The sequence below is a fragment of the Ictalurus furcatus genome, chromosome 22 (assembly GCF_023375685.1).
Source record: "Ictalurus furcatus strain D&B chromosome 22, Billie_1.0, whole genome shotgun sequence".
NCBI classification, from domain to species: domain Eukaryota; kingdom Metazoa; phylum Chordata; class Actinopteri; order Siluriformes; family Ictaluridae; genus Ictalurus; species Ictalurus furcatus.
In genome coordinates this window covers 1,225,390-1,243,776 of record NC_071276.1, presented here as the reverse complement: position 1 = coordinate 1,243,776, position 18,387 = coordinate 1,225,390, and the positions used below count along the sequence as shown (strand labels likewise).

The 18,387-nt window shown below is 41.1% G+C and overlaps 2 protein-coding genes across 15 annotated transcripts in view; both read left to right on the top strand.

Moving 5' to 3' along the window:
• Window positions 1–18,387, top strand: part of LOC128625496 (BOLA class I histocompatibility antigen, alpha chain BL3-7-like) — a 52,487-nt gene that overhangs the window by 21,289 nt on the left and 12,811 nt on the right. For 2 of the 5 annotated variants that reach the window (XM_053653861.1, XM_053653860.1), the window contains exon 8: window positions 477–1,682. The exons of 1 other annotated variant lie outside the window; for it this stretch is intronic. Coding sequence is in view for 2 of the 4 variants with exons in the window: in XM_053653858.1 (XP_053509833.1) it covers window positions 16,341–16,389 (49 nt within the window). In the remaining 2 variants the exon portion in view is untranslated. Of the gene's footprint in view, window positions 1–476; window positions 1,683–16,223; window positions 16,390–18,387 lie in introns of those variants that run through there. 2 more of the 5 variants (XM_053653858.1, XM_053653857.1) reach the window with 1 other exon arrangement.
• LOC128625499 (ubiquitin-protein ligase E3B-like) lies at window positions 6,995–12,853 on the top strand. Of its 10 annotated transcripts, XR_008388952.1 has the most exons (7): window positions 7,664–7,789; window positions 9,928–9,986; window positions 10,103–10,285; window positions 10,531–10,642; window positions 11,246–11,338; window positions 11,591–12,679; window positions 12,787–12,853. XR_008388952.1 is itself a non-coding variant. In XM_053653870.1 (6 exons), exons 3-6 carry the CDS (start codon window positions 10,122–10,124, stop codon window positions 11,708–11,710), a joined length of 489 nt encoding a protein of 162 aa, XP_053509845.1. In that variant the 5' UTR covers window positions 6,995–7,046; window positions 9,928–9,986; window positions 10,103–10,121; the 3' UTR covers window positions 11,711–12,747. The 10 variants fall into 10 exon arrangements, 8 of the variants coding, with proteins under 8 accessions (XP_053509845.1, XP_053509844.1, XP_053509846.1 ...); XM_053653870.1 differs by lacking the exons at window positions 7,664–7,789; window positions 12,787–12,853 and adding an exon at window positions 6,995–7,046 and having other exon boundaries at window positions 11,591–12,747; XM_053653869.1 differs by lacking the exons at window positions 7,664–7,789; window positions 12,787–12,853 and adding an exon at window positions 7,001–7,640 and having other exon boundaries at window positions 11,591–12,747.

The following is an 18,387-nucleotide window of genomic DNA, read 5'->3' as shown; positions in this document are numbered from 1 at the left end:
ACGTGATGTTGTTTACGGTGTGATATGGAATAAAGATCTGTGTGTGTTCCCGCTGCACTGAGAGAGTAAGACGTGATGTTGTTTACGGTGTAATATGGAATAAAGATCTGTGTGTGTTCCCGCTGCACTGAGAGAGTAAGACGTGATGTTGTTTACGGTGTAATATGGAATAAAGATCTGTGTGTGTTCACGCTGCACTGAGAGAGTAAGACGTGATGTTGTTTACGGTGTAATATGGAATAAAGATCTGTGTGTGTTCCCGCTGCACTGAGAGAGTAAGACGTGATGTTGTTTACGGTGTGATATGGAATAAAGATCTGTGTGTGTTCACGCTGCACTGAGAGAGTAAGACGTGATGTTGTTTACGGTGTAATATGGAATAAAGATCTGTGTGTGGAGTGAAAATCCAGCAGAAAAGCCTGCGCTAACATTAAATCTCATCTCAGAGCTGATCCTGTTTCTTTCTGTTTCTCTAGGAGAGAGGAGGAGAGGGAGATGAAGACCACACACACACTCACACACACACACACACACACACACACACACACACACACACACATTATTCCAGTGTGTATCTTGGTGTATAATTTTTCCTGTATTTGGATGGAGGATCTTTTTATTGTGAATCTGTTATTGCTGTAAAATGGGATTATTAGAGATTGGGGTTAGAGGATTATTATTTTTTAAAAAATTATTATTATTTTTTGCTTTATGTAAATTCTGGTAGTTTTGTGTGTGATGAGGTTTGGGGTGTGTGTGTGTCGCTGTGGAGTTTGGAGTAAAGATGGTCAGTGATGGTGTGATAGTGACTCACTTTCCTTCTTCCTCTTGGATCTCTGTTGCTCACAGCTTTGAAACACAAACACACACACACACACACATACACATACACACACACACAGATTTAAACCTGTTCTGTGCAACAACCTCATACACACTTCCTCACACACACACACGCACTCTGTGTCTGTGATTCTGCTTCACTCAGGCTTTAGACTTTAATTGCATTTTAAACCATTTTGAGCGAAAACAGTAGCAGTGGGATTTATTGTAGTGAATTTTCACACACAGTTCATGTTGCATGCTCTTCAGATCTGATCCGTGTTGAACAGATTGGACTAAAGCGTAAAAGAACAGGAAGTGGGATCTTCAGACGATCCGTGTTGAACAGATTGGACTAAAGTGTAAAAGAACAGGAAGCGGGATCTTCAGACGGTCCGTGTTGAACAGATTGGACTAAAGTGTAAAAGAACAGGAAGCGGGATCTTCAGATGGTCCGTGTTGAACAGATCGGACTAAAGTGTAAAAGAACAGGAAGCGGGATCTTCAGACGGTCCGTGTTGAACAGATCGGACTAAAGTGTAAAAGAACAGGAAGCGGGATCTTCAGATGGTCCGTGTTGAACAGATTGGACTAAAGTGTAAAAGAACAGGAGTGAACACAGCAGAAGCAGGAGTTCATGCTGATGATCAGCACACAAAGCTTTTCTTTTCTCCACACGGGGAAAACACAAATCTACTAAATGTCACGGCACTGACTCCATGATTTATTACTGAACTCAGTTTAAAGCAAAAAAACAATCCATTCAACACGTTTTCACATTTCTACGACCCAAATCTCTCCCACAATCCCTCTGTTCTGTCTGTAACAATCTGAACCAACAATAAAGTCTATTTTCTTCACTCTGTGTGCAGAGGGATATTTTACAACCGTGTTCAATTTATTATCAGAGGAAAACAACAGACTTGTGAGACTTTCAAGTTCAAACTGTTTTATTCAGTAGTTTTTATAATATAACACTTAATACTGACACGTTACAATGATTTCTTTATTATCATTATAATTGAATAATATTCAGATTTTACTCTCAGATAAAGCTTCAGAGTTTATGGTGGTAATATTTCCCACACTGCATCACTCCAAAGATGAACTGTAATAAACTCTTATGAATTACGGTTAGAATTTATGTCTTAACGTTAATAAACATGTTCTCTACACGTAATACAGCTGGAGAAACACTGCCAGGTGTTTGCTGCAGTTGTCTTCACTTCCTGCTTGTTCCTGGGGTGTTTAACCTTCAGGTTTCGTTCAGCGAGTGCACTGCATTTTGGAAGTAGGTCTTTATCCATCTGCACTGTAAAGCTCCAACTAATACACTTTGAAGCATTTATCTGAATGTGAGCAGATAAAATAGGCAGCATAAAAAAACTTCAGGATCCGTCCTGCTGCTTTTATCAGCAGTCACATCAATAGATACAAGAGAACCAGTTCCAGTGCCAGACGTACACGCCCACGCCATAACATGAGGTGGTATACTTCAGATCATGAGCAGCTCCTTCCATTTTCCACACTCTTCTCTTCCCATCATTCTGATACAAGTCTGTGACATAAACATGAATAAGGAATAGTTGTTTAATGTCTGTGAAAGACTCTAAAGCAGTACAGCAGGCATGTGGGACAAGCTATTAATCAGTGACGTCATACAGGTGTGTGCAGCTGCTCAGTGAGTTTCATTTTACTATCAGAGTGGCTTAGTGACAAAGTCACATGATTAACAGTAAAGATCTTCCTGATCACGTGATCTCACGATGTCAATATTGTTTACCACAAGTTATCTGAATTCATTTTAAATGAACGTGTTAATCATTGAGGCTCTAAATCTCTTATTTATTACTGAGATGTGATGTTCCTTTGTTCCCTTTCTCAGACTGAGGAATGTAGACTTTCCTCTTACTTTCCTCTTGTGTACAGTGGTGTGTGACCGGTTCTCTGTTTGTGTACAGTGGTGTGTGACCGGGTTCTCTGTTTGTGTACAGTGGTGTGTGACTGGTTCTCTGTTTGTGTACAGTGGTGTGTGACCGGGTTCTCTGTTTGTGTACAGTGGTGTGTGACTGGTTCTCTGTTTGTGTACAGTGGTGTGTGACAGGTTCTCTGTTTGTGTACAGTGGTGTGTGACTGGTTCTCTGTTTGTGTACAGTGGTGTGTGACGGGTTCTCTGTTTGTGTACAGTGGTGTGTGACCGGGTTCTCTGTATACAGTGGTGTGTGACTGGTTCTCTGTTTGTGTACAGTGGTGTGTGACTGGTTCTCTGTTTGTGTACAGTGGTGTGTGACGGGTTCTCTGTTTGTGTACAGTGGTGTGTGGCCGGGTTCTCTGTTTGTGTACAGTGGTGTGTGACTGGTTCTCTGTTTGTGTACAGTGGTGTGTGACTGGTTCTCTGTTTGTGTACAGTGGTGTGTGACTGGTTCTCTGTTTGTGTACAGTGGTGTGTGACTGGTTCTCTGTGTACAGTGGTGTGTGACCGGGTTCTCTGTTTGTGTACAGTGGTGTGTGACCGGGTTCTCTGTTTGTGTACAGTGGTGTGTGACTGGTTCTCTGTTTGTGTACAGTGGTGTGTGACTGGTTCTCTGTTTGTGTACAGTGGTGTGTGACGGGTTCTCTGTGTACAGTGGTGTGTGACTGGGTTCTCTGTTTGTGTACAGTGGTGTGTGACCGGGTTCTCTGTTTGTGTACAGTGGTGTGTGACTGGGTTCTCTGTTTGTGTACAGTGGTGTGTGACCGGGTTCTCTGTTTGTGTACAGTGGTGTGTGTCTGGTTCTCTGTTTGTGTACAGTGGTGTGTGACCGGGTTCTCTGTTTGTGTATAGTGGTGTGTGACCGGGTTCTCTGTTTGTGTACAGTGGTGTGTGTCTGGTTCTCTGTTTGTGTACAGTGGTGTGTGACCGGGTTCTCTGTTTGTGTACAGTGGTGTGTGACGGGTTCTCTGTTTGTGTACAGTGGTGTGTGACCGGGTTCTCTGTTTGTGTACAGTGGTGTGTGACCGGGTTCTCTGTTTGTGTACAGTGGTGTGTGACTGGTTCTCTGTTTGTGTACAGTGGTGTGTGACTGGTTCTCTGTTTGTGTACAGTGGTGTGTGACTGGTTCTCTGTTTGTGTACAGTGGTGTGTGACTGGTTCTCTGTTTGTGTACAGTGGTGTGTGACTGGTTCTCTGTTTGTGTACAGTAGTGTGTGACAGGTTCTCTGTTTGTGTACAGTGGTGTGTGACAGGTTCTCTGTTTGTGTACAGTGGTGTGTGACGGGTTCTCTGTTTGTGTACAGTGGTGTGTGACTGGTTCTCTGTTTGTGTACAGTGGTGTGTGACTGGTTCTCTGTTTGTGTACAGTAGTGTGTGACGGGTTCTCTGTTTGTGTACAGTGGTGTGTGACTGGTTCTCTGTTTGTGTACAGTGATGTGTGACCGGGTTCTCTGTGTACAGTGGTGTGTGACCCGGTTTTTTAAGTCATGTTTTGCAGAGGGGTCAAATACTTATTTCCATCATTAAAATGCAAATCAATTTATAACATTTTTGACATGCGTTTTTCTGGATTTTCTTGTTGTTATTCTGTCTCTCACTGTTCAAATAAATCTACCATTAAAATTATAGATTGATCATTTCTCTGTCAGTGGGCAAACGTACAAAATCAGCAGGGGATCAAATACTTTTTTCCCTCACTGTATCTGTTTTATTATAAAACTCTCTGCCTTTTATCACATTTTATGTCACTTTTCCTCACCAGGTGATCTGTGTGACTTTACACAGTGACTAATGATGCTAAGTTACATTATAGTAATGAGTGTGTGTGTGTGTGTGTTTAGGACACGAGTGTGTGAGTGTGTGTGATGCATTAGGACACGAGTGTGTAGTAAAGTGAAGTAAAATATTGATGATGTTTCACATAAGAACATGTTATTTTCAGCGATTGTTTGCAGTCTCCTATAATTTTAGAAAAAAAAAATCAGTTAATTAGTTAATGATCTCCACTTTATGAAACTAAACCCCATGTTGGTGAAGCAGAAATCTGAGTCTCTGAGGAGGTTCTGAACTAGAAGGTGATCCTGGAGTTTTACCTGAAAATAGGCTGATAACATTCCAGATGTTTTACAGGTGTGCTCGACATTTTCAGAAATACAACTAGAATTTAATCTCCTAGAACTTTTCTTACTAATGAAAAGCTGATTTATTTGAAAGATTGTGTGCTGATTAAATGTATTGTAAATGCAGGGTGAATATGGATGGACGGCGTCACTGGAGCAGTCGCCTGTTATTTCCCTGTGTCCGTCCTGCTGGATTTCTCATTCGGAGGAGGAAGAAGAAGTCTAGTAAGAGAAGAGACAATACAATCTAAAGTTTATGAGAAGAAAGTTAGACATTTTCAAACATTATTGATAACAATAATCCATATTCACTATGGCTTGGTTGGGACAGAAATCTGATATTGATATCCTGTCCTGTGATGTTGGGTCAGTTTTAATTTCTACTCAGAATTCACTTTCAGTTTTATTGTGGCTTTGTCCATATACAGTGTTTAAAACTACAGTTTGTCCATCATCTGGTTTTCATTCACAAGTCCTGTACAACCCATGGGTGAGTCGTGTTAACAAAGTCGTAATGGACACTGGGGACACATCTACACCTTTCAAAAAGTGGTGGAGACGACTCTACTTTAAATCCTGGGTTAAAGTCTGGTGTTAAGGTCTGGTGATGAAGTCCTTTGTTGAGGTGGCACTGTGTTTTGGATCGTCGTCTTGCTGCATGACGAAGTTCCTCCTGATTAATTCGTATTAATTTCTCTGTAAATTGTCAGATGAAATGTTCCTGTAAACTTCTGAATTCATTCTGCTGCTACCATCAGAGTTCCATCATCAATAAAGATTAGTGAGAATGTTCCAGAAGCAGCCACGCAAGCCCAAGCCATGACACTACCTCCACCATGTTTCACAGATGAGCTTGCATGTTCTGGATCGTGAGCAGATCCTTTCTTTCTCCACATTTTGACCTTTCCATCACTTTGGTAGAGGTTCATCTTGGTCCCAGAACTTTTGTGTATCATCTCTGTATTTCTTTGTTTATTCCAATGTGGAATGCTGATGAGTGGTTTGCATCTTGTGGTATGGCTATGCTTTTGAAGTCTTCCCCGAACTATGGATTGTGAGAACTTCACCCTGTCCTGTGGAGGTTGTTGATGTCACTGACACATGTGTTTGGGTTTGTCTTCACAGCTCTCACAATGTTTGTCATCAGCTGTTGTTTTCCTTGCCTGACCCGTTCGGAGTCTATTGCTCAGTACACCAGGGGTTTTTTTCTTTTTCAGGACATTCCAGATTGTTTTATTGGTTATGCCCAATGTTTCTGCAATGCCTCTGATTTTCCTTTTTTGCTCTCTGATCTTCATGTTTGTTTATCCTTTTAAGCAACAAATGTAATCTTCACAGGTGAAACTGAAGGATATAACCAAGAGTAGATATTCAGAGCTATTTATTTTTTACACAATCAGTCTAACAGGAGACACCTGGGTAACAAGAAACACCTGTCAGTCACATGTTCCAATATTCTTGCTCACCTACAAACTGGATGGTCTGATCTAGAACATAGCACATTTTGTGTCAGTGAACACATCTACAACGTTCGTCTTCTCCCAGAACTCCTGAAAAGTGTATGAGTTTTATGACTACAGTGATTATAATTTATTCACATCATTTACACATGTGTAGAGAAAGTAGATATCAGTTACTATGATGGTGAGCAAATTTAATTTATAAAGCACATTTAAAACAGCAAAAGCTGACCAAAGTGCTGTATATAGAATAGAAAATAACAACATTGAATGGAATATTAAGAGTATGTAAAGAAATAATAAATAAATAAATAAATGGGATAAACACTGATAAAACAGACAAATACAGATTTAAAAAAATTACATACATTTACATACAGATTAAAAAGCCAATTTATAAAAGTGTGTTTTCTTAAAAAAAAAGTATAAAAGTATTTTATATGTTTTTATATGTATTAAGTGTTGATTAATTCTCTATAACAGCGGCTCTGACAGTAGTGCAGCTATAAATCACAGGTTTATGTTAATGCACTCGTTCTAATCGCTTATTGTTTCTATAGTAACCGCTCATTCACAGGGACGCGTGTACAGCGGACGCGCCACATAAACATTGTCACGAGTTCCCCTTTAAGCAGCGCGCTGTGGAGCATGTGAGCGCGCGTGCACGAGCAGGTGCGTGAGCACCTGCTTTTCCCTTGTGGACAATCGTGACATTTCTACACGTGCATTTGTTTATGTTTCTGTTATGTCTCCTCCCCGTTCTGTCATTGGCTATTGTTTCACGTGTGTCTGAATCGCCCTCAGCCGTCAGCCATTACGAGGCTGATTATGTTTGTACATATACCGCGCGCCTCCCAGCACACGGCGCGGGATATTGAAGTCACTTAGTTTAGAGTGCTCGCGATAGGTAACCGTAGTCGGTTCATGGTTCATGGTTCATGGTTCATGGTTCATGGTTCATGGTTCATGGTTCATGGTTCATGGTTCATGGTTCATGGTTCATGGTTCATGGGGCCTGCGCTATTGTTCATGTTTCTTGTTTTGTTCCTCGACCCTGTATTTCCGTGACCGCGACCTTGATTCCTGCCTCGCCTCTTTATGCCTGTTTGCCGATCGCCTGAACTTTGCATGTTACTGGATTACGTTTGTGGATCACGTTTCGGATTTGTCTGCCTGTCTCTCTCTTAAATAAACCTGTTCTACTGCAATTGCATCCTACCTTATCTCCGTTACGTCACGATACGTGACAAACATTAAAAATCATGCGTAAGCGAGATATATATGGAGGCGTTTAACTTTGTTGTTCTTTAATAAGTTAACATTGTAATTGGTTGCAAATTACTGTGGGATTCGAGTTCGATGTTCGATGGAGTAAGACGCGAAGTTGGAGTCTCCTGCTGATTTCGATTAAAATGGTAATTAATTAGCGCTTTTTGGTATATAATATATTTTGACTTATTCTACTTCGTTTCCTTGTTTGCACTTTGAACTTTGTGGCACGTTAAGATGTCTGGAAAGAACACGAAACCCGTGGTAGCATTCAGACACGAGTGAGACCTAGTGTGCGCGCCGTGAGCGAGTCCCCTTCTCCCCCTGAATCCACATCGCCGAGCGGTGACCCTGACTTCTCCGCACTCAGGCTTGAGCTGCTGGCTTCACTGAGGAAGGACATCGCGGATATTTTTTAAAAAGGAGCTCCAGAAGCTCCAGGAGACTCTCGGGGGTGCGCTGTCTACTATCCCGCTTGACCTGCAGGCCGTGAAGACACAGCAGGCTGGTGATAAAGTTGCTACCGAGGCTACCATATCAACACTGAAAGGTACTGTTGGGGAAATGGGGCACGCGCTCTCCGGTTGCACCGATGACATAGTTCATATGAAGACTACTATCGAGTCTCTCACTGCGACCGGGACTCAATTAGAGAATAAATGTGAGGATTTGGAGTCGAGGTCACGGCGCAATAACGTTAGGATAGTGGGAGTTCCAGAGGGCGCTGACACCTGTACAACTGCTGCTGTAACGGCCTTGTTTAAAGAGGCGTTTGGTCTGGAGAAGGAGCCGGTTCTGGACCGGTCCCACCGGACCCTTCAGCCGAAGCCCAAGCCTGGTGAACGACCACGAGCTATTGTGTGCAGATTCCACTATCACAGTGACTGTGACATTTTACGCCGTGCGAGAGAGCTCCAGCGGATTAAAGTGAGGGATTTGACCATCTCCGTTTTCCCTGACTACACAGCCAAGACCGCCCGGGCCCGGGCCGCGTTTAACGAGGTTCGGCGTCAACTTCGTGGTATTGAGGGAGCTCGCTATGGAATACTTCACCCAGCTCGGCTTCGCATTACATATAACGGTGTCCAGAAGGACTTTATTTCAGCGGAGGAAGCAGGAGACTACGTTAAACTCTTGATATCGGGGTGAACTGCATCACCTATATAGTGGAGTTTTATTCTTATTTTGCACTCGGCCTTCCAGCTCTACAGAATTCGGATTCTTATTGAAGATATTGTCGTGCATTACTTCGTCTAGATTTTGTGGACTCACTCCTTTTAAATTTGCTTCTGTATTAATGTGCTTCTCTGTTTTGATGCTCTGACCGGGTTAGAGTTTATTTCATTTTATTAGTGTTGTTTCCTCATCTTTACGTGCTACACTGTGTTATATTATTTGTTACAAGTCTTTAAAAGGTAAGGACATTATATTTGTTAATGTGCACAGACTATTTATCAGTTTTGAAGTCAGTAGGGGACTTTTCTCTTACTGGAATTTTTTTTGTTTAGGTAGTTTAGTTGGTTAGTTCGGCTTACTCTTTGAGTTGTTTCACGTTGTGGACAACTCTTGGTGGGAAACACTGCTGTCTCCCTTTGTTTAAAGGAGACTTTGGGTGTGTTGGGGGGGAGGGGGGTCCCACTCCGGCTGGGACAGGCACCCCTTTAAGATTTATTTGTTGGAACGTCAGAGGTAATCCTGTCAAGAGATCTAAGGTTTTTGCATATTTGAAACGTCTTCCACTCGAACTTTAATTAGAAAGTAGGAGGGGTCGCTATTTTAATTGACAAAAGGTTACAGTTTTCGTCCACTAACATTAATATATCTACTGATGCGAACGGTAGATATATTATAGTTGCTGGTACTCTAATGCAAAGACAGCTATTGTATACGCTCCTAACTTAGATGAATTATTTATTCATTCATTTATTCATTTATTTATTTATTTATTTATTTATTTAAATAAATGGCATCCCTTTATTGTATACTTTATGGAGTTACAGACACTTCCCACTTAAATTTTTGTGCCTGTTCTTGGGTTTTATAATATTTATATAACCAGCGACAGTTATTGAGTAGCCATGATGAGCCTGGGGGTGGGGGTTGGGTTTTTTGTACTTTTAATTTTGTTTTCCTTTGTTTTGGGTTTTTTCTTTTCTTTTCTTCTCCTCAATGAAATATTTGGGAAAGGGAAGGGAGGAGAGAAGAGAAAAGGTAAATGAATCACATGAAAATGAATAAATAAATTAAAACATCTTTATACACATTTTTATCTCTCTCCCAACAGTTAGTGTGTCATGAGTTGATTCCGGGTGGAAAGACCATTTCTGTTACTAATGAAAACAAGTGAGTCCTTCACGTTTCTGTATGGAGTAAACAGCATTAGTGCCAAGTGTGCTGTTTTTAAAATGCTGCTTAAAATATATCTTTCTCTCTCTCCTTCTCTCCCTCCTTCTCTCCAGGATCAGCTACATCAACCTGATGGCACATTTCCGGATGCACACCCAGATAAAGGAGCAGACGGGGACGTTTATCCGCGGTTTCCGCAGCATCATCAACCCCGAGTGGCTGCACATGTTCTCCACCCCTGAGGTGCAGCGGCTCATCTCCGGGGACAACGCCGAGATCGATCTGGACGACCTCAAGTGCGTCTGTCCTCTCTCCCTGTCTTTACGATTGCTTCACTGTGTATTAGGTGTATTGTATGTGGAAGTACTCCAGTATCTGACCGTGTAACAGTGTCGTGGAGCTTCATACATAGTGTGTCTGTTACGCTCTGCAGTCCTTATTCTATACTCGTGCATTGCTGGAAGCTCTATAGGAAACCGTAATGTAAAGCTACTGTTGTGGTAACGCAGGGTGACGTGACTCGTTTGTGTCTGTCCTTTAGAAAGCACACTGTGTACTACGGCGGCTTTCACAGCAGCCACAGGGTGATAATCTGGCTGTGGGACATCCTGTCCAGTGACTTCACTCCTGAAGAGAGGGCCATGTTCCTCAAGGTGACCCGCCACAGCTTGCTTTTACACGTACACGTTGTTTAGATTAGTTAGTTTTACTTGATTGATGTGTATACAGTCCCCTCCAAAAGTATCGGAACAGCAAGGCCCATTCTTTTGATTTTGCTATACACTGAAGACATTTGCGTCTGAGATCAAAGTGGTCTCCCAATGCTTGTGCAATAACTCAGATTATTAATCATATAATCGATTTTGCTCCGCTTCCAAATGGCTTGCTTTTCTCCCGTAGACAGCTCTCTGCTCTTCATGTTGGTTTATCCTTTTTAAACAGCAAATGCAGTCTTCACAGGCAAAACCCAGGGCTCGACCTAAGAGTAGACATTCTGAGCCGTTAAACATTCAATATAACATGACACACATCTTTTGATCTCAAACCCAAATGTTTTCAGTGTTTTGCAAAAAATAATAAAGAATTATCCTTGCTGTTCCAATACTTTCAGAGGGGACTGTATGCATCAGTATTGTTGATATTTGTGCAGTATGTTTGTGTGAAACAGTGAATTATCCAGCAGTAAGCTCGCAGACACAAGATGAGAACTCCTAGGCCTGTTTCTTATCGTGTTTGTCCTGATGTGTTTATTTTAGTTTGTCACCAGCTGTTCCAGACCTCCACTGTTGGGTTTCGCCTATCTCAAATCGCCTTTCTCCATCCGCTGTGTGGAAGTGTCGGACGACCAGGTCAGATCAACACCACAGATACACACACACACACATTTGGAATGACTGCACGCCTTTTTATATGATTCATTCATACAGTTTAGAGAGATTACAACCAGGAATGGGCAAAAATATCTGAACATGATTTTGATACATAATACAAAATACCCCCAAATATATTTTATTTAAATATTAGCTCTGTTAGTCCTCTCGTGGATAATATATGACTAATGCTGTGTGTGTGTGTGTGTGTGTGTGTGTGTGTCTGACAAGGGGGAACCAGGCGGCCGTCTGCCCGCCTGCTTCAAACCGCCCACTTACAGCAAGAAGAGCATCCTCAGAGACAAACTGTGCTACGCTATCAGCATGAACACGGGCTTCGAGCTCTCCTAACACTCACCCAGAGACAGAGCTCATTCAGAAACCAGCAATGACGAAAAGGAAGCATATATCGAACGCGCTTCCTGAGTTTCTGGGCATGTCCAGAGATGAGAGACATGAACTGCAGCAGCACAGGGATTAGTCAGAACGTGTTCACTGCGTATACACACACACACACAGACAGACAGCCAGCCACACACACACTCTGAATGGAAAAGGCGAGACCTCTGTCCTACTCAGTATCTAAAGCCAAAGGATCTCTACTGGCCTTATTCACTTCCTCCTGGAGTGTGAAACTCGATCAAACCCCTCAGCAGATCTTACTCCTGCTTACACTTCAGTTTCAGAGTACCATTTTGTCTCTCTTTGTTTCTCATCACTCGCACTCCTGGACCTTCACTTCTCATGAGGATTGGGACGGAACCCCTCACAGCCGAGGGTGTGTCTGGACTCTCTCTCGCGCTCTACAGCGGAAAGCAATACGGATTCAACACAAAGCCATGAAACACACCACATGAAGGAAACACCAGCTGGCGTGTTCCTGAAGCGTTACTCAGACTTTTATGTAGATTAAAACACGCAGCTGTTTGGATCACTGCTCTTGGTTCAGATTGTGGCTCCACGTGAAAGATCTAGAAGAACAAATTTCCATGTTTCGTCACGTTCCCTAATACACACTACAGGAAGAGAGAGAGTATTTAAGTGACTTTTTTTTTGCACAATATTTAAATCAAAGCAGGCTGCCTAGAGAAGTGTGTTGGATTCATTTGTTTAACAGATTTTATTGTTCTGAAATCGAGACGTGTTCACTAACTGTAACTGTACAGTGAGCTGAGAGCGACTGAATGGTTTGTTATTAAATCCCCATCATCACGACCTGACGGAAGGCCGCACTGAGGATCTGTAGTGCCGTGCTGCACAAACCCCCAGCAGCAGGAAACTAAACCCAGTGAAGTCTTAAACAAGCAGGTGTAGCTCCAGGTGTGTGTAACGTCCTGTCATGGGTACAATGACCTCCATAAAATCACTTCTTTTCTATTTCCTCATTATTCAGTCAAGTTTTTATTTGTGTATCTTGTTTCTTTCAGGCACGTACATGTTTTTGTGTTTAATAATTTTAACATGAAACAATACACACACACACACACACACACACACACACACACACACACACACATTGGTCTGCCATGGTTTCAGAGTGTTACACTGGAAACAAGCCATATAGAAGGAGATGATGAGTCTTAAACCAGCTCAGAGACTGGACTCTAAAGGACTCTGAAGTTCTCCTCTTGCATGATGTCACTGGATGATTCAAAACTCTGGTCCTGTCACTAAATAAAAAATGAGGGCATTCTGGGTTTTTCCTTCTCTCTCTCTCTCTCTCTCTCAAGCTTTCACGAAGCATCTAAATGATTAATTAGACGTGGTCTTAAACGGGGTCCAGTACGCGGGTGTTGGTGCATGAGCATGTTAAAGAACTGATGATGAGGAGAGTTTTGTAAAAGGCTGAAGCGTATTTGCAGGAGCGTAATGTTTTTGTATGCGATGCTTTCCCCAGTCATTGTGCAGTGTGTGTTAGAATCTTGTACTGCAGCTGTTCCTGCACTGCTTTTTCATCTCTACATCCTACACGTCCTCCTCTTTTAATCACCGCTCTCAGTGTCTGTTATTCAGATAACAGTGGTGGAACGGGACTGATCTGGAGCAGATGGGTCCAGTTCTAACTCGCTGCATGAAGGGTTTAATGTGGGGTGTAGTGAAAGGTTCCAGGTTTGGGAATCACCGTGCTGGTTCTGACTGGCTTTGAGAAGGTCTGTGTTCTGCACTCATCTGTCTGAATTCTTCCTGTTTTGTGCTTCTGTATGTGTGAATCTCATCATCCTTTCAGCAGGACCGAGCTGAGCCACGCTGATGATCCTAGTATACAAGCTGAACACAAGGGTTTTGGACTGCATTTTTGATCCAGATGGACTGGTGTGTGTCTGGTGATTGAACATTTCATGCAAAACACACTGTAAAGAACGATTGTAAAAGCTGAAGATTTTGGACCGAGCGTGACTGATGATCTTCAGACCCTAATGATGTCATAAAAAAAAATTTTCCCCTCCTTTAAAATATTTCAGTCTTCTTCATCCCTGGTTCTGCGCTGGAGGATGTTTTTGAACTCGGTTACGCTACAGAAACAGAAGGTCACTATAGGAATGAAGAAAGCCGTGTCATTGTAAAGTTCTGTAGTAATATTTCTGTAAAATGTAAACTTAATCAGTTCAGTCATGTACACATGGGAATATTCTAAAATCTTTACTAAACAACCTGTGTGTGTGCAGTTTATTCTCAGTTTATATTATACCAGTGCTGTTGAATTACAGACTGTGATTGGTCAGAAGGTATTGATTAGTTCTCTATAACAGCAGCTCTGAGACTCGTGCAGCTGCACATCACCGGTTTATATTAATGCACTCGTTCTAATACGTTATCGTCACTATAGTAACCGCTCATTCACAGGGACTTTAAGTCTTGTAACGTCAGTAATTTTCTGCCATGGGAAAGTCTTCAGGACAGAGGAGCATGTGAGGGTGAGGGCTGGTGAGACTATTTATAGCTGCTATAATGTCATTGAAAACAGGAGTGTGTAGTGAGGGTGCACTTACTTTTCCTAACTATAATTGTTGAAATGATATTTTCTTAATAATTATTGCGAAACCTTCAAGTTATTTCATAACCACATCGACATGTACGTTAAGTAATTAACGGGGAAACCATCATTAATCATCTTAAAGAGTAAAAATGTAATGATAGAGGCGGACATGATGCTTGTTGGTGACTGATGATGGTGAAGCCAGTAGATGGAGCTGTTTTCCACTTTAACATATCAAAAGTGTTTGTTTATTGGGAACTCCAGGGATCTTCCACACAGCAAGGACTTTCACTCAGAGAGACATACAGCCAGAGATCTGACTTTATACTGAAATGGAGAGGAGATTAAGCATAAAAATTTGAAGATATTGAGTTAGACCAGGGGTCGGGAACCTTTTTGGCTGAGAGAGCCATGAACGCCACATATTTTAAAATGTAATTCCGTGAGAGCCATACAATATGTTTAAAACTAAATACAAGTAAATGTGTGCATTTTATGTAAGACCAACACTTTTAAAGTACAATAAGTACTTTAATGACCATCCGAATGACCAGCGACATCACTTCACCAAGCTGCTCGCCACACATCTGAGCACAAAGCGCCTCCTGAGGTAGGATGCAGTGAAAACTTAGGATGGGTCTCTTTTCATGTTCACGAAGAAGCGCTACGAATCCTCTGTTTTTCCCCACCATGCACGGAGCACCATCAGTACACACCGAAATAAGTTTATCCATCGGTAGATTTTTTTCTTTAGCGAGCTCAGTGAAAGACTTGAATAAATCCTCCCCTCTTGTTGTCCCTTTCATAGGCAAAACAGCAAGACTTTCCTCACGTAGTGTGTCACCGACAGCATACCTTGCAATCACGCTGAACTGGGATAAATGGCTTACGTCTGTTGACTCATCCAAAGCGAGAGAAAAGAATGGTGCTGCATTTATGTCCTTCACTTGTGTTGCCTCAATTTGATTTGCCATCATGATGGTACGATCGTGAACAGTTCTTGCCGGCAGAGGCATGTCTTTTATTCGTTTGATTATCTTGTCTTTATCCGAAAACTCGTCAAAAAGTTCATTGGCAACATCAAGCATGAATGTTTTGGCATACTCGCCATCTGTGAATGGCTTTCCGTTTCTCACAATTGCTAAAGCACCAGCAAAGCCAGCCGCATTCCAGTCACCTTGTTGGGTCCAAACACGGAGTTGCTGCTGACTAGCTTGCACTCTGCACAGTAGCTCTTGACATGCTTTCTTCCTGCTGTCCCCCGCAGGATATTTCGATGTAAATGTAGTATGGCGTGTGTCGAAGTGCCGCTTTATATTTCACCGTTTCATCGATGCAATTTTATCATTGCATATTAGACACACTGCAGAACCTGCTCTCTCCACAAAGGCGAATTCCTCTGTCCATTCCTGCTGAAAAGTACGATACTCATCTTTTTTTCTTTTAGCCATCTTCTTCGATAAAAGGGTTTCTGCAATTAGCTAGCTGACTACTTGATTAAAAGGAGGGAAGTTTACTTCCTGACCTCACAACGACCCGTGTACGTTACGCATTATCCAATAAAAATTTGGTGTTGTCCCGGAGGACAGCTGTGATTGGCTCCAGCCACCCGCAACCATGAACATGAGCGGTAGGAAATGAATGGATTGAAATACACGAGAATGTTTTATATTTTTAACGTTATTATTTTTTTATTAAATATTTGTCTGCGAGCCAGATGCAGCCATCAAAAGAGCCATATCTCGCTCGCGAGCCATAGGTTTCCGACCCCTGATATAACCTGTACTCTTCATCTTTACGCAGCAACTGGTGACGTGGATGAAATCCTGAATTCTGATTGGTCCGAATTTCCCCCGCCAGCAAACACTGCGGAAACTCTGCAAAACACGAAGGAAACGGTGGAGAAGAACATGAGCCCTGAGACTGGGGCCCTGTCTGGAGAATAAACTATAGAGCTAGAGCGGAGAAATTTACATTTATAGAACTTTACAGAACCGCGCAGTGATGAAAATCCTGATTTTCCTCGCGTTTTGTGTTCATCTGTCTGCAGCAGGTCAGTTTACTGGCTTTATTATAACTTTATTTTATCATCACTTTATTTTATTATCACTTTATTCTGTTAATCTGTAAATGGTGATTAGTCATTAAGGCTGATTCAGTGACTTTTCTTCATTAAAAGTGTAAACAATGCATTCAAACTATTAAACATGAACAGTGTTGAGATATAAAGTAATATTCAGTAGATTCATGATTAAAATTCAGAGATAGTCCTAACAATCTGCAGTTTCTATACAGTATTTACTATAAAATCTTTATGAAATAAATAAACAAATGTGATTTGAGTTTTAATAATCTGTTATCTTTGTCTTTGCTTGTAAAACCAATCCTCTAATGAAAGTACTGAATTATTATGAAATAACAAACATTTCTTAGAGCTCATAAAACTTGTTCAATAACTGGTCGAGTGTAGATACTAACTGTGAACCTCAATATCTCCATAACAATCAGTATTTCACCATCAGTAGATCTAAACAATGAATCACTAGATCTAAATAACTAAACAAAAGAGAGTTTAGTAAAGTTTAAATGAACTGATATTGGAGCTCTAAAAAAATGTAAAGTGTTTGTCTCTTTCTCTATAAAACTAAACAGCCAATGAAAGTAAACAGATAAATTTTAGCCGTGGAGTGATGTCCTCTATGTACACGCCACACCCTCTTCCCTCTGGTCACACCTTACTACTCTTTCCCTGCCTCCGCATCAAAAAGTGGACAAACGTCTCAGCTAAAAAATGAGAGATGCAAAAACAGAGGGGGAATAAAATAAAAAAAAAAAATAGATGTAACTCAAGAGGAAGCTCAAATGAAAGCAAAAATTTGGTAGATTTTATTCCCTCTATTCTTTGTATTTGTTTGGAATATTAAAATATATTTTTGCAAGTTGGTGAAGCACCGTCTGTGCAATACTTACATTTTTTAAATCACTTTTTTCACCTCATTAGAAAATCTGCTAGCTCATCCTTAATGACTGCATGCGTGTGAGTGCAGTAACACACTCCACCAGTAGGGGGATTTAAATCTCATCTAAATACATCACAAGTGTTTGGTGGAATTTGAGGGGATTTTACACACACACACACACACACACACACACACACACACACACACACACACACACTTTATACTTAACTTTCTAAAGCTGATAAGCTAAAGCACACAAATATTACTGTATTGTGTGTATTGTGTGTGTGTGTGTGTGTGTGTGTGTGTGTGTGTACTGTAACGCTAACCTCATCTCCCAGTTTATTACAGATATTTTTTATTAGCACAATGTCTTAACTTTTTAAATACATTTTATTCAGCAATGATGAAACAGTCCTAATGTTGTTAAGTCAAATCATTTCCTTTGTTCTTTTTTTTAAACATTGAATTTTTTAAATGGCATTTTGGTTACATTTATTTCTGCCATGTAAAGCTGTATGAATAACACTGATACCATATCATTAACCCCTTTATTCAGTGTTTTACTGCAAAGACAAAGACCTTATTAATGTCAAAAAGGTTAACATGCCGCCTGTGAAATAAAATACTCTTAAATACTGTAAAAACCCAAACTGCGTTCGTTATAACACTCAGATTATTTTAATTTCTGATGATTAGAAGTCCACAATCTCTGTGTGAATAATGAAGTGTTTTGGCTGTTATTAGACATTTAAAGAACATGATACCAACAAACAGCATTTTCACGTTTGATAGTGTGTCTCGTTAATGGAATGAGGTGAGAGATAAACCAGAGAGGAAATCCACATACGAACATTTAAAATTGATTTATAGTCTGGCAGATCCAGTTTTTCCCATCACTATACTATTTTTGATTTCTAATCTACACTTGTCATTTCTTCCCAGTACCTGGTGATGCAGTGTGTTATTCTGTGCTGCTAAAGGCAGAGACTCCACGCCAAATATAACACTATAATAGCGTCTGAACTAAATGAGCTGAATATTTATCTCTATATCTCTTATTTTCTTTATAATGCGCATTTAAATAACAA